At 36.7% G+C, this 18965-nt stretch overlaps 1 protein-coding gene across 1 annotated transcript in view; it reads right to left on the minus strand.

Moving 5' to 3' along the window:
• ANAPC1 (anaphase promoting complex subunit 1) overlaps positions 1–18965 on the minus strand; it is a 55572-nt gene that overhangs the window by 32070 nt on the left and 4537 nt on the right. Inside the window, exons 6-24 of the mRNA XM_029285040.1 lie at positions 18782–18855; positions 17845–17993; positions 17277–17497; positions 16200–16406; positions 15565–15660; positions 14814–14904; positions 14647–14712; positions 13209–13346; positions 12467–12607; positions 11658–11718; positions 11074–11261; positions 9761–9835; positions 6563–6828; positions 4677–4768; positions 3615–3763; positions 2309–2387; positions 2147–2183; positions 809–882; positions 163–341 (exon numbers count right to left, since the gene is read on the minus strand). Coding sequence (XP_029140873.1) covers positions 163–341; positions 809–882; positions 2147–2183; positions 2309–2387; positions 3615–3763; positions 4677–4768; positions 6563–6828; positions 9761–9835; positions 11074–11261; positions 11658–11718; positions 12467–12607; positions 13209–13346; positions 14647–14712; positions 14814–14904; positions 15565–15660; positions 16200–16406; positions 17277–17497; positions 17845–17993; positions 18782–18855 — 2383 coding nt within the window. The remainder of the gene's footprint in view (positions 1–162; positions 342–808; positions 883–2146; positions 2184–2308; positions 2388–3614; positions 3764–4676; positions 4769–6562; positions 6829–9760; positions 9836–11073; positions 11262–11657; positions 11719–12466; positions 12608–13208; positions 13347–14646; positions 14713–14813; positions 14905–15564; positions 15661–16199; positions 16407–17276; positions 17498–17844; positions 17994–18781; positions 18856–18965) is intronic.

Genomic DNA, 18965 nt, shown 5'->3' on the forward strand with positions numbered 1-18965 from the left:
GCTGAATACAAGGATGCACATGCAAATATTTGTTCAACCTTCTTTCCGGCAAAAAGTAATTTTTATTTAAATGACAAAAATACTAATCTACATCTAACTATGTCAAAGCTAAACTTAAAAATGATCTTCTCGATTTTGCTTTTTTGAAATTCAACTACTTACTGCTTTACATTTTGGCAGGTTTCCTTCACGAGCCTGTTTGGAAAGATCTTGACGACCAATCAGAAGGCAGACTGCTTCTGGCCAATCAGAGGCAGGCTGTTGTCGACAGTGATAGATGGCATCTCTGATAGGAAGAGCAACTCCAAACGGCAAAGACTCCAGGTCTCTTAAAGTGAATCCTGTTTAAGAGAGAGAATGAGAATCATTTCATATTCTATATTCTGTAAGTCCATATTCACAGAATATTCACATATTTTATAAATCCATTCAAAGCCCCAGGAACAAAGAGACAGAAAATTTTCCATGGAACCAAACTTCAAAGCCTATTCTTAAGCTGGGTATACATATTTCCTTTATCCCACTATTTTTCCTATACTAAATTGGAATAACCAAACTATAAAATCTGTTTTGGCCTATGACAACAATGGGTATTTTAAAAGCAGCAGTCCACCATTCAAGTTGCCACTGGTTCATTAAAGTTACTATCTCTTTCTAGCTTCATATATCAGTCACTTAAAAAGAAAGTTTCCATTCTCCATATATATTTAGGAAATCTAACACTGCATGCCAAATCTATTCAAATGTCTTTGGTTTGATGTACAAAATCCTTATCTTTGACAACAACAAAAATAGAAGATCTCCTTACCTACATTTGCCATCCAGACAACTAGTTTTTCTGCAAGACTAGAAGCAGATGGGCTGTTCCTCACATTGCACCTGCTAAAAAGGAAATAAATATAACTTACTGATTCTTTTGCAATGTATATGTTGCATCCTTTTCCAACATACTGCCCCTTTAAAAGGACCTCTATTCCCTACTTCCTATTGCAGACATGTCAAACACAAGGCCCGGGGGCTGGATGCAGCCTGCGAAGTGGTTTCATGTGGCCCACGAAGCCATCCTGGAAACAATGAGGGAACGGCCCCCGCTGCCTTGGCCCTGGCCCAGGCCAGCCGGGAGCCAATGTACAATTTTGTGGTGGCCATCTATGCTGAAACGCATTCAGTCTTAGCTCCACAAGGCCGTCTAGAAACAGCGAGGAACCACCCCCTGCTGTGTCGGCCCTGCTCCCTGGGTGCATGTTGGGGAGGTGTCACCCTTTGTGAGGAATGAAGAAATGGACCATGCCTTGGCGCTTGCCCTGGTCCCATCCCCTTCTGCCAGAGACCCTCAGATCTGTCCCACTCCTGCCCAGGCCCCCACAGGCACCCTTGACGGGAACGATGTAGAGCTGGCCATGCCCACCCAGTAGGCCACACCCACTCCATTCAAGCCCTCCCCAATAGGCTGCACCCACCCTGGCCCCCCCACCCGCCCCCCCCAAGGGCAACCGCAATGCTGATGCGGCCCTCAATGAAATTGAGTTTGACACCCCTGTCCTATTGTATTATGGGAGTCATAAAAAATATTTCTGTAATAAACAAAGTACCCAGAAATTTACAAATGGGAAATAAGGGAAAGGCAAGTTAGGATGCTTGAAGATAAACTGCTTACAAAAATTTCCAAGCACTTACAGCTATGAAATTTGGGCTGCTGAAGAGGGCAGAAGGAAAATTTCTTCTAGCTTTGCTAGTGTTGTGTAACAGATAGTTGATAAGAAGGACTATAACTACAACAAATCAGAATATACAATTTCCAGAAACCTTGAATCCCAACACTTTTAAATATTGCCTGAAAAGGGGAAAAATCCACAGGTATGGAATCCTACAAGCCAATGTAGAAGAATAAGGGCAAGATCCCTCTTCTTAGCAGTATACATGGGTCTTAGTCTCTCTGTTCACTTTAACGGGTTCATTTTGCAGCCTTGCAGGGAAATGAAGTACAGCACGCTTAAAATAGTGAAGGAAGAAACTGGAGAGGGTGCAAAAACACAAGGGAGCCCCTTAAATATCCTTAGAGCTACATTCTAATGTTATTCATGAGAGCTAACAAATGAGAACAGCTTCCAAATGGCAACATTTTCTCCTCCGCCAAATAACATACCTAGATTCTTCCTGTTCAGTCTGCTGCTTTCGCTGTCCTAAAAGAGAAAAGGAGAAGCAATGGAAATGCAAGCACTCCTATCCTTTTACAGCAGGGATGATGAATCGAGTAATAGGCAAAAACATCCATTTCAGAATCTGTGTAGCTCTGAAATTGTATTACCTGTTGTTATCCTGGACAAATAGTTGGAGGCTTCATTTGAAACAGCACTTTCATCACCAAGTATATACAGTACAACGCTCTGCCCGGGAGGAAGCAATGTTGCATTAGAGTCTGCTTACATAAGAGTCAGCAAATTCATCTTAGCGGGAAAAGAGATGAGCCAATATTTGGGCTTAAAAGAATCTGGAGATCTTTACTAAATATACATGAGGATGTACTTCTATATTCAAGACCAAATTAAGCCAGGCTCTGGCAAATTTACATGAAGATATGAAGCAGCATTATTTAGATCCAAACTATTAACCTATTAAAACCAATATTATTTATAAGCAGTAACCATTCAAGGCCTTAGGCACAGTCTTTTTAATTCTGCACCTTCAGATCATTTCAGCTGGTAATACCAAGAGTATTATTTGAAATCTGTATGTAAAACAAATGTTGCCATAGGCAGGAGACACTGTTGGGGAGTCACATCCTGTTGCCATGGCATCAACCTCACAAGTCGCATAATAGTGCTATAATTTAGGAAGGGTATCCATACTAATACCTAAATTATGCTTTTAGAATTTTGGCTTCAGCACATCTGATGTAAGGTTACTGCTCAAAATCTTATTTCAAATAAATATGCATACAACTTTTTTTGTTTTTTGTTTTTGTTAAGGAAAACAGGTGCATTTCTATATTAGGGATCGAAATGTAATAAATAAATAAAATAAATATTGAAATTCCAAATTCCAGTATGTATTTCTCTCTCAGAAAATAGAAAAAAACTATTTAAAGGTACATTATGAATCTGTTCAACTGTAATAAATCTTTGTTTAGAAAGCATCCTCAGAGTGAGGGAGGAAGAATATGTCCTTTTCTATATTAAGTAATACTCAAGGTATTTTCTGGCAAAAACAGACTAATAAAAGTGACACCTGTCTATCTGTACTTTTTTCTTTTTTTAAAAAAAGCCTCCAATAGTTGACTAATACCACAATAATTGTATGCATAAACATATCATCCAGAACCACAGGCTGAGTAGCTGCAGTCAAACATATCTGAGTAGTTTATACAAACAAATTTCTCCTTTATTTGAAGCAGAATTATAGCATAACAGCAATTGATTGTTGAGTAATTCGTTCCTAACAAATCAATTCTTTGTGAATTCAGCCAGTCTTCCTCTCTTCCTTCAATCTATCTTTTTCTCATATCCAGAAAATTCTAGGTAGCTTGCAGCTGAAAAACCTTTTTTTCGTTTAAGTATTTGAATTTATATTCAATGAATCAAATCACTTCTCTAGAATGTTAGTTTAATACATACCAGCACTACCAGCTTGCTCCTTTCACAGATTCCAGGCAAGTAAGGATAAGGTGACACACTTTCTCCTTTCAAACAAGAAGACAGCCACTGAAAGATACTTGGTGGCTCAGCCGAAAAAAAGGAAGGATGATGCATAAAGCCTGTTTGGGCTTAAACATAAAGAACTGGAGTCATTCATATAGCATTTTAAAAATTATATCAACGCTACCTTAAAATGGAGAACCAAGCTATTTTGGGGGGGCATTAGACTTTCTATATATAAACCCAGGATTTTTCAAAGCAGGCAACTTTAGGATATCTGGACTTCAACTCTCAGAATTCCCTAGCCATTGTGGGAGTTGAAATATACCGACACTATTCTGGGAGTTGAAATTCACACAACTTAAAGATGCCAGGTTTGAAAAGCACTAAATTGTCATTGGTGATACCTAAGTCTTTCTTGAATGAAAAAAGTCACCGTTTAAAAAACAGTGCTAATTTCCTTGATGGCAGGAGTACTTATTTTCCTTGCTATTATTATAATGGCAATCTGTTTGTTTTTCTTGGGTATCACCTATTATACACAGCACGGGCACATTCTCAAATTATAATAATATTCATATCATCTGTGGTAAGATTGGTTTTTTTACTGACAGACTTCAAAAAGGCTGAGCTTTCTCCCACATTTACTCAGAAGGCAAAACAATGTCACCCAAAAAAAACTCCTCAGGATTCTCATTTTCAAAATTTACGCTTATGAAATAAATGTTCTGATACCAGCAGCTGTTTTTAAGCAGAAGAAAAAACCTATTATGTTGTGCTTAGAAGAAATATAATAAGAATTGTTTATGATGGGTTATAATAACCATAAAATATTACATATTTCTTGTTCACCTTCAGTTAACTAAAACAATGTTACTAGATTTCCCACAAAAAGCAGAAAGAAAGATCATATCAGCTGAGATTTGATTATTTTAATACATCTATGATAAACCTGGAAAGAAATTCAAATATTTGTATTAAAATTATTAATAATGCACACTATCTTTAGTCAAGAATTCTATTTGTTTCCTTGATACTTACTAGGATCAATTATGCATGTTTGCTTGGAATCCTTGACAAGCATCGGATAGTCTCTGTAGTAATAGTCAAGATAAGCTTCCAGTTTTAAATCCCTAAAAGGAGAATAATATAAAAACTGAATGATGAATACAAAAAATATAAGACATATATTTACTTATTACATTTTTAAATGATCTGATACTTCCTTTGTTAGAGTGCCTATTTGTTAAAAGCATGCAACATATAAACTATGGTTTACAATAAAAATGCCAGCATCGTATAGATCAAAACAAAAGTAGTGATTACAAGAGCATGCAGCAGCACAAATTACAGTAAAATTGGATCAAAACAATATTTCATTATTCTAAAATGGTTTTTTTAAAATGTTGGGGTAAACAAAAAAATATTCTCTTGGTGCCAGACAGACCATAATGAAGGCATCAGATGAGGTTCTCTGGGACATTGCTGACATGGCTTTTTCTTTTGTGGAGGGAAATTGCCTCACTGGAGGAAGCATTTGGAAAAGATCTTGGTTGAAAGTTCCTAGGTTCCAAGTAGGTAGATATCTGAGAAGATGCTTCTTCAGGTAATTAAGGAAAGGGGAGAAGAGAATGGGGATTCAACTATTTTCAAAACTCCAGGTCACAAGGACATAAGGAAAGCAAGAGCAGGCAGTCCTTGATATTTGGGCACCCAAGGCAGAAAAGCCAATTGATAACTCATGGGGATAAAAAATATAGTTGCCACTTTTCTCTCATTTTTCTAATAACCAAACTATGCATTTATATGTTGCCTAGTGATAAGGACAGCCCTGTAGTTTCTGACTGATTTCAACAGATTTCCACCTTAAGATCACAATATACATTACATTTTCTGCAGTGCAGAAGCAGGCACAATGCTATAGGCACCTTTTAGAAAATGTGCATTGCAATAGCTAAACATTCTTGATTTTTCCAGAGTTTATATCTTGTTACATTCATGCTTACAAAGGTTTACAATAGATCAAATAAACCTAAAAACATTAATGAAAAAAATAATTCAAGAAACATTAAGAGGTTGCACGAAAAAGAACTGCCAATTACTCTACCATCCTGGCTTAGACAGAACACAGGTAGTCCTTGACTTAGAACAGTTCATTTAGTGACTGTTTGAAGTTACAACGGCACTGAAGAAAGTGACTTTTGACTTACAACTTAGGATTTACAACTTACAACCATTGCAGAATCCCCCATTGTCACGTGATCAAAACACAGACACTTGAGAGCTGACTCATATTTATGACAGTTGCAGTGACCAGTGGTCATGTGATCACCTTTGGCGACCTTCTGACAAGCAAAGTCAATGGGGAAGCCAGATTGACTTAACCATTGTGTTACTAACTTAACTGCAATGATTCACTTAGTAACTGTGGCAAGAAAGGTCCCAAAATGGGGCAAAATTCACTTTAAAATGTCCCACTTAACAACATAAATGTTTGGGTCAATTGTGGTCGTAAGCCAAGGACTACCTATACTCTTCCCCCCCACCCCCATTTTTAAATTCAGGGGATCAAATACTATTCCAAATCCACTTGTCTCGTTTTTGGAATACATCTACCACAACAGGTGGAGCATTAACAATTTTCCTAGCCTGTAGCTAGCAAGATCCCCAGAATATTATTTCCTCTGTGGCATATTTCCAAGATTTATAAGATGGCAGCCTATAACAATGAAGCGGCAAACCAAAATGAACCAGGCAAAAGAAGCCTTATCTCCTTTCTCTTTGAAGCTCTTGTATTCACTCCGCTAACTGAAATGCAGCAGATAAAACTCCGATTAAGGTATATCTGCTTACAAGTTTCATTCCAAGGTGTCTTAATTACTGCCAAAGAACACAACTAGCCCAAATTTCTTTCAAGGAGATCTGACCTTGCCAGTTGTACCAGAAGAACAACAAGAGAACGAATTCCTTCACTCATCAAGCAGTTCAGCTTGAGTTCCTCATAGATTAAATGCAGCACACAGAAAATTACAGGGATGTGGGGGAAGAGAAGAGTGGTGGAATCCAAGCAGTGGTTGTGTGAAGGATTATCCTTAGGGAATTTGGCTTCCAATGGATCCAGTCGCAGAGCTTTAGCCAAAGGGTGAGACTCAATATTTTTATGGTAATCCGAATTTAGTAAATATTCCCAGTCCTGGTAAAACAAACATTAACAGGTAATAGAGTGCTTCGTACTGGATTGTTAGGTTGAAGTAAGCATTTTGACACAATAACAACAGAGGCCAGAAGTAACAAAGATGTTTAAAATGTACATATTAGTATTATACTGGAATTTTAAAAAATTGAGGCATCTTAAATATATTTAGTTAATATTTATTGTTTTAATGTTTGATCTTGTTGTTTTTATTTGGTTGTAAACTGCCTAGAGCAGGGATGTCAAACTGCTGTCCCACAGGCCGGTTGCATCATGCGGAGGCCACGCCCACCCCAGCTCTGGCAATGCGAAAAAAGTCGCAATACGTTGCGACACATCACGTGACACGGTGAATTTGATACCCGTGGCCTAGAGTAATTTCTAAGTGACATGGGCAGCTTATAAATTTAATAAAAAATAATATCCTGCAGCATGGTACCCTATTGGGAATAATAATTATAATAAATAATTTATTAAATTTATATGCTGCCTGGCCTCCAGCAACTTTGGATGGTTTATAAATTGTTAAAAACATTTAAAAGAAGGAACAAAAACGAATACAAAAACACAAGAACAACACAAAAGAACAGAGATGGCAGAGAAAATAAATTCAGAAGGAAACACTGGCATCTCTTGCTTGGACTACTGCAATGCATTCTACAAGGGGCTACCCTGGAAGAGTATCTGGAAGCTACAACTGGCACAGAACGCAGCCACAAGGACAGTTCTTGGGATCTCTAAGGCAGTCCATGTTACATCACTGTTCCACAAGCTGCACTGATTGCCAGTTTGCTTCTAGGTCCAATTCAAGGTGTTGGCTATCACCTTTAAAACCCTTCATAACATAGGTCCAGCTTAGCTGAGGAACTGTCTCACCCTGATGGACTCATGCCACTCATGCCAGCAGAAAGGCCACGCAGTGGACCCAGTCAGTCAAGGAATTCCAACTGGTAGGGTCCAGAAAAAGAGCCTTTTCTGCCAAGGCTCCTGCCCTTTGAAACAGTGTGCCCCTCCCCCCCTTTTGATTCACCCTTTTGATCTTCCAAAAAGGCCTGAAGATCCGGCTCTGCCAAGTGGCCTGAGATCCCAATGGGGGTGCATCATTCTGAAGGTGGTTAACAGACTAAATTAATATCCCACCTGCCCCACCTGCGCATCTTGCTCCATTCCATCCCACCTTATTAATTTTAAACTAATTCAATGTTATTATGTATTGTTTTAATGTTTGTATTGGTTTTAATAAAGTGAGATGGGGGTATATAAGCTGAAAAATAAATAAATAAATAAATAAATAAATAAATAAATAAATAACATAGAAAAGGAAGAAAAGTCAATTATTCTTATCAAAGGCCTGGGCAAAGAACCACATATTTAGGACCTTCAAAATACTAATAAGGTGGGGACTATATAAATCTCTGAGGAAAACCCCTTCTAAACAGCCGGTACTACTATGGAGAAGACACATTTTCAGGGTCCTGATAGGTGGCATTCTTTAAGCAATGGAACCCAAAGCACACCAACCCTGCCAAATTAAACCAGCTGGGTAGATACAATGGGGGACAGGTGATCCTTAAAGTAACTAGGTCTTATGCCATAGAGGGCTTTATAAGTAGCAACCAGCACCTTGAATCACACCCAAAAACAAACTGGCATCAGTTCATGAAGCATAGGTGTTACCTGGGCATACTGAGAAATTTCCATCACTGTCTGCATTGCCGCATTCTAGACCAATTAAGACTTTCAGATGGTCTTCAAGGGCAGCCTCATGTAGAGTGCACTGCAGTACTCAATTATACCCACTGCCACTTTTAACTGCCTGACCAATCAGGATGACTCCTTCTTAACTTTCTTCTTCTGAGCCTTAGACCACAGGGGGGGGCAGTTCTCCCCTTTCGAGTCTGATCATTTCCTAGGCAGCATCTCTTCCCCTCACCTCACAAGGTCACTCTCACATAACATTACACTTATTGACTAAGATGGCTGAGATTGAGGAGCTGGTCCTACATGTCTGCAAGATGGTGGGGAATCATATCCTGTAATGTTCATTCATTCAACTTCAAACATTTGTGATATGGGGGGGCTATATACATTTGATCAATAGATCAAAATAAATCATTTCTCCCGAAATGCCTGGATTTCAAACAGATTTTTGCAGGAGTTTCCTAATATTTGACTGAGCTCCCCGCTACGAGGGAACTTAATAAGTCAGAGTAAAACCTGCTTGGCTAGGTAGACTATGGCCTGACTTGTACAATATGTACATACTTACGTACATACATTTGTAATTAGAGATATGCATACTACTTACTGTTTTGAATAATTCATCTGATTTTATTGTAAGCATTCCAAGTTCAAAACAGTGTTATTTAAAGCTTTTACCATTTTTCAACAAGGTCCGAACAACATGAGAACATTTCTGTGTAACTGAAAAAGTGTCAGAAAATTTCCTATAAGGTGTGTGTGTGGGGGGGGGGGTTGTGCATGCATATCTATGCCTTCAAGTCAGTCCTGATTCCTGGCGATTGCCTGGCAGTCCATGCAGTTTCTCAGCAAGATTTTTGGCAATGTTTTCTCATCACCTTCTTCTTAGTGCTCAGAGTGACTAGATTAGTCATCCAGCTGGCTTTATGCCAAAGGTAGGACTAGAACTCATTACCTCTCAGTTTCTAACCTGGCATCTTTAACCACTGTACCAAATTAGTCTCAAGATCAGAATAGCCTGTTTCAAACTCAAAATAATTGTTTTGCACATCTCTATGTCAATTTCCTTTAGTAACACATGGAACCTCTTTTGAAGATAAAGTTGCTACTCATTAAATCATAAATCAACAAATTATATTAGCCTTACGACAAAAACAAATCTCTTTTTTGCTGTGTGTATAATAATCCATTAACCTGTCTGGAATGATTAATTAATTAATTCTTCTCTTACTTCATCTGATCCTGTCTCTGAAGGCCGAGCTTTTTTGGGAGCAATGACTGGCGAAAGAGATCCTTCAAAATCAAGCTGAAGTGAACAGAAAAGTAATCATCACATAGAAATTCAGGGTATCACAGGAATATTTCAGATCCATTTGTGATGAAATTCAAAACTTCTACATAAAATTTTCCATTATTCTTTTACATATTTTCTGCTATAAGCAATTTCAAAGAATGAATATATTACTGTATCTCCTAGTCCACAAATTATGGATACAAGGATTCAAAACAACTCTTTTTAAAAACTCAATACCCCCAGCTTAATGGAACCAACTTGGAAATAAAAAAAGCTGGATGCAGTGGGGCTAAGGAGAAGCAATCAGGTATAACCATCTTAACTGGTTGGTGAATTGCTTCCAGACAACAATTTACTACATAGACACTTGACCACAATATATGCAGCAAAGATGGATTCATGTAAGGCAGTTTATGAATTGTTTCCATGTATCATTTTTGGTATAGTAACACAAATTTAGTATGAATGGTTAGGGCAGTAAGATAAGAATTTCTATTAAGACTACCATGCTAATCTATTTAAGGAATAGCCACTGGGAGACTGTAGATGAGATCTGCTCTGACAGCAAGCCCAAATCAAGTTGTACACTGTTGCTAGTATTGTTTATAAAAACATCTTTCTGAGTTTCACTCACAAGGAAAATATTTGTAAATTATAAAATAACAGAAAATTCACATTTCAGTGTTACACTTACATTAAATTCAAAATAATGAATAGTAACTCTATGTATCACTTCTATTTGGGCACAAAAATCATTATGAGCAAATGTTCCTATAATAGAAATTCATATGCATCTAAGATTCCTTTTAATCTAAGATCCATGTAATACCAAATGATATTGTGTATTCAGTCAAATAAAAAACACTAGATTTCTGCAAAATATAGGAGTTGAAAGTAAAACATGGGGAAGAGATGAAATGAGGGGAAGAAGAGTGCAACATTATTTCAATAGTCTCTTTTATTAATATTAGCAAGGCAAGTACTATCTTACTGAGGGTATCTGAAAATAATAAGCACTTATAGAGAATGACTTTTCTGAATGATATTAGCAGATGACTTGAAATCAAGAATCACAGAATGGAAGGATTAGAAAGGAACTTGAAGATCAGCCCACTATTAGTAAGAATCCATTACTAAAGCATTCTAGATAAATGATCATTCGGTCGTTGTTTAAACACCTACAACAAAGGTAATACCATCACACTTTCCAAGGCAGCCACTGTCATTTATAAGACTGCAAGTTTACTTACGTTGCGTGTCCATGCCACTCTCTCTGTGTTATAACCCATCATGTTCAAGAGACAGGTCACAAATAAGGTCCATTCTGAATAGTAGCTTGGCCCTCCAGGTGCATTGTAGGCATTATACCATCTGACAAGTATTTGGACAGCAGTCTCTTTGGGAAGGATACTCTTAATGCCTTGTAAACATGTTCTGACTATTCAAGGTAAGGCAGGAAGAACACAAAAAAGAATGTTAGTAAGTCAGTAAAATCCAGTTATTTGTAAGCCAAAGGCTTGTTCTATGCTTCATTTGGCATATTTAAGGCCAATACAATTATTTCAGCAAAAGATCAGCTTGCATATTTCAATAAAATCAAGATGACTAAACTTCACATTGCACGTGGAAGAATGCAACAGGTTTCCAATGAAATGAGATGAACAATAGCAATTTTTAACACTAGCTGGGTTTTTTTTAACTTAATTAGACAGAGAAATGGATTGTTAAGGCCTCAGATTCAACAGCAGTTCTAATGATGGCTGGCTTTTAATTTGCTCGATTCCGCAGCAATTCTTAATAAAAAGAAAAGGAGAGTATGGAATTGACATCATACCTAATTCTGAAGTTGCAATTTCAGGAATGGTGATTCTAACCATTGAGCCATTATTAAATTCCTAAAAGAAGAAAGATTCATTGCATCATTCCACAAGGAGTACATTCAGCATCTGCAATATGTATTATTATATAAACTATAGCAGATTTAAGGTATCCTAAAGACAATTAGAAAGCTGTTGTCTCCAGCCTTGTGAGGGTTTTAGTTAGAAAGGATTCATTGTTATCCTCTACTTTAATTGTTCAAGAAAGTTAATACATCAAGAAAACTAAGTAAAACACTAGGAGACATCTCTTTATAAAATAATTTAATGATACAAATATTAATTGCAGGACACTTTTATAATTGGTGGGATTAAAAATCAATTAATCCCATAGCAGTAAATCACTCTACACTGTACCATGTTGTAAAATGTACTTAAATACAGTAAAAGAAATTTGCCCAAGTACCTAAATACTAGCATGACAAGGAAACAAACAGGGTTCTTTTGACCAATACTTTCCAATGTTCTGATCTTTCTGTCTCAGATAATCACAGTAGACATATGCTATGTGTATATTATGTCCTACTTCTAAAGCATTTTTAAGCTCAAACCTTATCTATTCAGATAAGTTTCCAGTTTTCAAGCATTTCCCAGTATTAATAAATCTTTTATTTCCTCCAGATACAAGCCAGTTTAACACAAAAACATTGAGTTAATATTTACATCCAAACCACCACCAATAGAGTAAATCCTTCAAACCACAGTTTAGAGATTCAAATACAAGCGATATTTGAGCAAATCATTCAACTTAAGGAGTAAAATTTACCAGAGTCACTCTGTTCTGAACAGGATCTCTTACAGAATGAATAAAAGTTGAAAGTTGCTGAAAAGTACAATCATCAATATAAGAGGAGTCTTGAAGTTTGGAGGAATCCCTCAACTCTGGAACAGGGGACAGCACACCTTGCTATAAAAGGAGAAAAGGAAAAACCATCACAGGAAATCATAGTTGGAAAAAATCTAAGATGATGTAGTTCATCCCTCTCTCAAATTAGCAATTCTCACTGACTGCTATTTGAATCAAACATGAGTAACATATAGCTCAAGTGAACATGCTGAACTTCAGTGGTGAGTAGCAATGGGAACAGCAGTCTACCTGAAGTCCTAGTAGACTTCCGTGTAGTTTTCTTAACCTGTAATATGGCCTAGATTTATAATTTTTGGACTTTGTAATAAAAGACCATGGGCAATCCTCAGTATACACCAGTGTTTCTCTGCCTGGCTAGGGAATTCTGGGAGTTGAAGTCCACACATCTTAAAATTGCCAAGTCTGAAAAGCACTTGAATATATTAATTACAATCTTGGGTTACTGACAATTGGAATAGGTGACTTGGCATCTATGTACAAAGAGGTCTGATTAACTGCTGATACAAAGCCACTCTAAGGAAAACAAGGCCACTCAGTAAGGCAAAATTTCTGAACTGATTCTTTAATATTAATATACAGAGATGTATAAAAAATATGCAATGCAAGCCTTGCCAACTAAAGAAATGCCATTATTCCTTACCTCGTCTAAGGGACCAAGGTGTTTATTCAAAGGCTTGGAAGGAGTGCTGATACTATCCAGGGGAGTGCTTGGACGAGGCATTTGATTTGACATTGTCATTGAAGGAGCTGGTAAACCAGGTATAAATACTTTTCCTACCTTTTAATAGGAAACAAAGCAAACAGTTGTTTCAATATAGGTAGTTTTTAAAGGTAAAATATTCTTAAGACATTAAGCCTAAGCAATTATTCTAGAATAGTTGAACAGCTCAACATCTTAAAGTTGTCAGGTTTGAAGAACACTGATCTAGAATGCTGGAACAAGATCTATATTTAACAACTATTGTGATAAAATGTCCATTGGACAGAACTGGATGTCTTATGTGTGACAGCAAAAACAAGCAAAATCTGAAGATACATGGGTGCCAATCACATCTCCCAATGAGAAATGAACAATTGTCAGTTCATTACATAGTAAGGATGAAAGAAATAACCTGTATATAGAGCTTAAATATTAAGAGCCTTGTTATTAAGATTTTTCTAATATCTACAATAAAAGTATTTAATAAAGCTGTTTTCTTGAATCTCTAGCTGCAGATCTTCTAGTTCAATTCTGAAAGAATCCTGACAATACGCAGCTACCTTAGATTTTACCTTAACTACTACTTAACCTATTAGTGCCTACCCAAAGAACTGGCAATTTTTGCACACATGAGATATAGCAAAATAAATAAATAATGCCCCAAATCTGTCTCCGCTCACTCTGAGACTATGCAAGAGTATATGTTTATAATGTGTATTTAAAAATCTTATGAAATTTTTGTTTATTCTTTTCATTATTGAGCTGAAAGAAAGAGATATTCCCTACAGTACAACAGAGGACCTGGTTCCTTCAGGTAAACGTTAGCATCCCTCATAAGCGGCTGATTTAATGATCAGCTTTTGAATTTCCTGTTCCCTTATTTTAATTTTTTTTCATCTTCTGGAGCATTTTCTATTGGAAATTGCCCTTTTTGTGTTGGTTGCCCTGAGCAATATGATTTCTACTATAAAAGAAAAAAAAGCTCTCTCAGAGTGGAAAATTTTAAAAGGCGCTTCCTTTTTTATTTTTGATTGCAGCTTTCATTTTTCATATTGTTTTCAAAAATAAGTGGGAGTAGGAAAGAGGAAGAAACAGACATGACTGTCACATGTCTGACCCTAAATCTCATTGAAATAGAGGCAATAGAGTACAATAGCGCACATCTGAAGAAAACAAGATTCACACACACTATAATGAAAGGGAAATGGAAAGAAGAACAGAATTGCTATTACACATAGGGGAAATACTAAAGAAAAAAGAGGGCACATAAACAGAATAGAAAGGACTTGCATAAGATAAGAGAGAGAGAGAAATATTACAAAACAAACCATGGATAAAACATATATAAGCTATTAATGAAGAAAAATAAGTTACATACTCGAACCACTCCAGTATATAGCACTAAGTTTCCATTGCCTTCCAGAACCAGCATTGTTTCAACGTTCTATAAATCCATCAAATAAAGAGAATACATTAATCTGCAATAATCTGGGTAAATGCTGTCAATTAATACAAGTTACACGAAAATCGCACACTCATACTTACATCAACTGGAGCTGCATCTTTTGCCTGGATATTGGTAATGGCACCAAAGATCAACTGTGACTTGTCATTACTCTGCTGAAACTTTACACACCTAAAAGTGGAGTTGGGGGGAACAGAACAATCTTACATAAAAGTGACTGTAATAAAATAGGAACAAATTTTTCTAGAAACCAAAAAAGTATATAAATGAGATACAATACAATATGCATAAATATTTGACCTAGGCCCAGGCATCAGATTAAGATGGAGTGCATTTAGCCTCGACAAAAAAAACAGCTTTCCTTTGATTTGGAGCAAATGTCTGAATTGGCAGGTTATGCTTTGTTATCAGGCAATGACTAAGAATCAGAAATGTGATTTATACATAGGTTATAAGCCATGAATTGTTAAGTATAGTTTGGCATGATAACTGAATGGTAGGGCATAGGGTATTCACTTTAGTTCTAAAAATGAAACTTCTGATCAGATTCACTCAGATAATTACAAATTAGCAATAGTATTTAGATTTATATAACTGCTTCATAATACTTTACTGCATTCTCTAAGGGGTTTACAGAGTCAGCACATTGCCCCCAACTATCTGGGTCCTCATTTTACCGACCTCGGAAGGATGAAAGGTTGCATCAACCTTGAGCCGGTTAATACACGAAATGTGAAAAAATTCAAATATTTTCCTATGCATTTGGAAAACCAAGCTGTATTTTTAAATGTATACAATATATAAAAATAATAAATATCAAAACATACTCACCGTAATTGGAGCTGGGATTCTACTAAATAGCACAAAAACTTTTGCCCACAAAAATCAGTTGTAATGAATACTTTTGAGGCTTGACAATTCTTCTCCCTATCAACATTTATAAGCAAAAAATAATTAATATAGACCTTCAATTAAAAAACTTAAGTATGTCTTATCAGTCTAAATACTAAATGTATATTTATATATATGAACTCAGAAGGAAATCACAGAGTTCAATCAGACTGAATGGGTAACCATACTATGGTTTTATCAAGTTTCCATATTGGGGGGGAACACTATTAATGCTCTTCACTGTTTCAGTGCAACAACTGTATTTTACTGCACAATAAGCTTATGATCCTGGCTTATTAAATCACAATGTGAATGTTCACTCTTATGAACTCAATATTGTCATGTCATTTATACAAGAAGATAAACATATTAGGCAAAGAAAATGGAGATAGAGGCTTAATGCATTCATGGTTGCAAGAGAATTTCAAGTCAGAGGCTGTTGTTCCCCCAAATGCCTGGCTTATCATTACATGCAAAAATATGGCCACATAATGTATTCTTCTTTGAAAGTTAAATCATTTGGTTTGAGGATTCTGTAAAGATTATACTTTTAGATGGAATAGATTCTTCCAAACCTCAGGGTAGTGAAGGCTTCTGTCCATAGATGCTCTATGCAAAGTTCTGGAACAATGAGTTCAGTTTCTGGGGCAAGAAATGACTCAGTAGCACTGTTTGGAGAATGGTAGGCACTGTGCCTCCTAGGCGACTGAACATGACTGGAAAAGTTGAATCTCTGTACCCCTGAGAAAGAATGCACCCCTAAGGCTGGAGAATGAGATCGGCTGCAAAGACAGAGAAATACATTTATTTTCTCTATGAGAATACATGTACAGCAACTAACTTCCCTTTCCACTACAGGCCCAAATTCTTACATCTTAGGATTTCAAGTACTACAAACTAAGAACATAGCATAAGAATTTAAGCAATGCCCTTCTGGACTGGAACTCTGGGCCACCTAGTCTAGTAGTCTGTTCCCACACTGGCCAACCAACTACACAAGGGAGCTACTAGTCTCCCAACCAATGGGGAGGCAGGAACACTGCCATTAAGGCTAACAGGCATCCCCATGACTTCAATAAATTGGTCCAATCCAATTCTGAAGCCAGCCAAATTGGTAGCCAGTACCACTGGCCAACTACCAACTACTACTACAGAACAAGGACTCCTATATACCAATAAACTAAATGAAATAAAATACTGGGACCAGAGGTTTAGTCTTCTGAATTTCTGGGCTCGTGCTGGAGCCCATCCTCAGGGAACTTTTCTCTCACCAGAATGTGACATGACTAAACCTCTGGTCCTGGTGACCGACCCAGATTGTATCCTGCAACATTATCCTGAGATGTGCATATTTGCCTTCGTTCATGAAATAAAATACTATAAGCATTTATGCCAAAATATAAATATAAGATAACTGTGACACTGAAATTATTCAGGGTTACTCAAAAACTGAGAGGGGGAAATTACCAAATCAAGTATTTATGACTATAGCAGGAACTCCTAAAATTTAAAAATTTTGAAATCTGTTTCATTGTTTACAAAATAGTCATAAATAAAGGAAATGTAGATCTCAGCAGCATGCTTGATCCCTGCTATAATTATAATCCTGAAATAAGAGAAAGTACAAGGAGAGGAAAAAGTGAACAACCTACCTCAATGCTGCCATGTTGGAAATGGAAGGTGAACGGGAATGGATGCTGGGGGATGATGCCGACCTGCTTTGGCTGCAAATGGAGGAATAGTTCTGGAATGGAGAAGCCATAGGTGAGTCACCCTTAGATAGATTCTTAAGATGGACAGTGAAGGAACTGCTGGCAGCTGCATGCTGTGGGGTCCATGTCTGCTCAGAGACCTTCAAGACTGCACTTTGCTCCTACAGATAAATAAAAAATGTCTTTGTGTGATTCAAATAATCATATGCATAACTTCACATTTTAAGACAGGATTTTTTTAAAAAGTGGCCTTCCAGATGTTTTAAGTATCACTTTCATAAATTTCCAGTAATCCAGATAATGATCATTAATTGTGGGAGTTATAATCTAAAATCTTAGGAGGCCACTGAGTTGCTGACCTGTCCAATATATAAATCTTAGAACCCAACATATTTGGGTGACTGTTACAAACTACACAGAACAACAAACACACACAGAATGGGCAAGCCATCAATTATCCTCCTTGTTTTCTACGATACCATGTTCACCTCACCCTTATTTTTTTTACCTCTGCTTTTACTCTTCGAAGGGCCCATATGGAATGCAAGCACTGAGAGGCATCGTATGTCATGAGAATGGAGGGCTCAGCATTGACGAAAACTATTCTCATGGAATAATCAGCAACATACTGTATTCTGGCAGAGGCAAACAAAGCTGCTAAATAGAGAGAGGATCAAACTGATTACCTGTCAAGAGACATGATTTAAAAACAATTATCTGTATACCTTACATTTTTAAATAGCTTTAGTTATAAATAAATCAATTGTTCAACTTATGCCCTTGTAATTTTTTTCCTTGGTATGTCTGTTATGTCCCTTTTTCTTTTGTAACTAAATTCTACCACTGAAAAAAATGGGATGTCAATTTTTTTTAAAAGTGAAAATTAGCCTCCTCCAAGTCTAGCTAGACTTTGAATGACTTCATGAACATGCCTATGGGGTTTTTTTGCAAAAATACAAAAGTGGTCTGCTGCTGACTTTTTCAATATTTTTTCAACTTTCCAGCTTAGCTTAAAGTCCTATATTCCGTATAGGCCTCCCAGTATTAACCAAGTCTAGTCTCCTTAGCTTGCAATAAGGTTAGCCAGCTGCAGAGCTGCTTCCTGATAATCCTTTTCCAATTTAATGTCTTCCAGATGTGTTGCACTACAGTTCTAATCACCCTAATCCACTGGGTACAGTATGGTGACTGGACTTATGGGAGTTTGCCATTTAAAATATCTAAAAGGTTGGGGAAACCTAAACAATTCAAACTTACTGTTCTATGTATTCAATTTCAAGATATATATAAAATATGTATATCTGAATGTATTTATAAATAATTCAGTATGTATCCCAATATCTCATATTTTAAACAATATTTTAATATGCAGAAAATAGTCAACAAAGCTAAGTCTCTGATTACATCAGATCTAAAATTATCTTTTTATACATTACATAATTTACCTCCAGACTTACAAACCATTGGTGTTATTTCATCTAATGGGTGGAGCATGCTGAACATAGTAGGCAAAGGTTCTCTAAAAAAAATGAACAAAAATTCTACAAATTGAAGGCCACGTCCAAAATTATCATAAGCTCTGATGTGACAATTTGCATATTAGCAATGAACTAGGATTTGATCACAAAT

This window comes from Protobothrops mucrosquamatus, unplaced genomic scaffold (assembly GCF_001527695.2).
Source record: "Protobothrops mucrosquamatus isolate PMUCROS unplaced genomic scaffold, P.Mucros_1.0 scaffold_158, whole genome shotgun sequence".
Taxonomy (NCBI): domain Eukaryota; kingdom Metazoa; phylum Chordata; class Lepidosauria; order Squamata; family Viperidae; genus Protobothrops; species Protobothrops mucrosquamatus.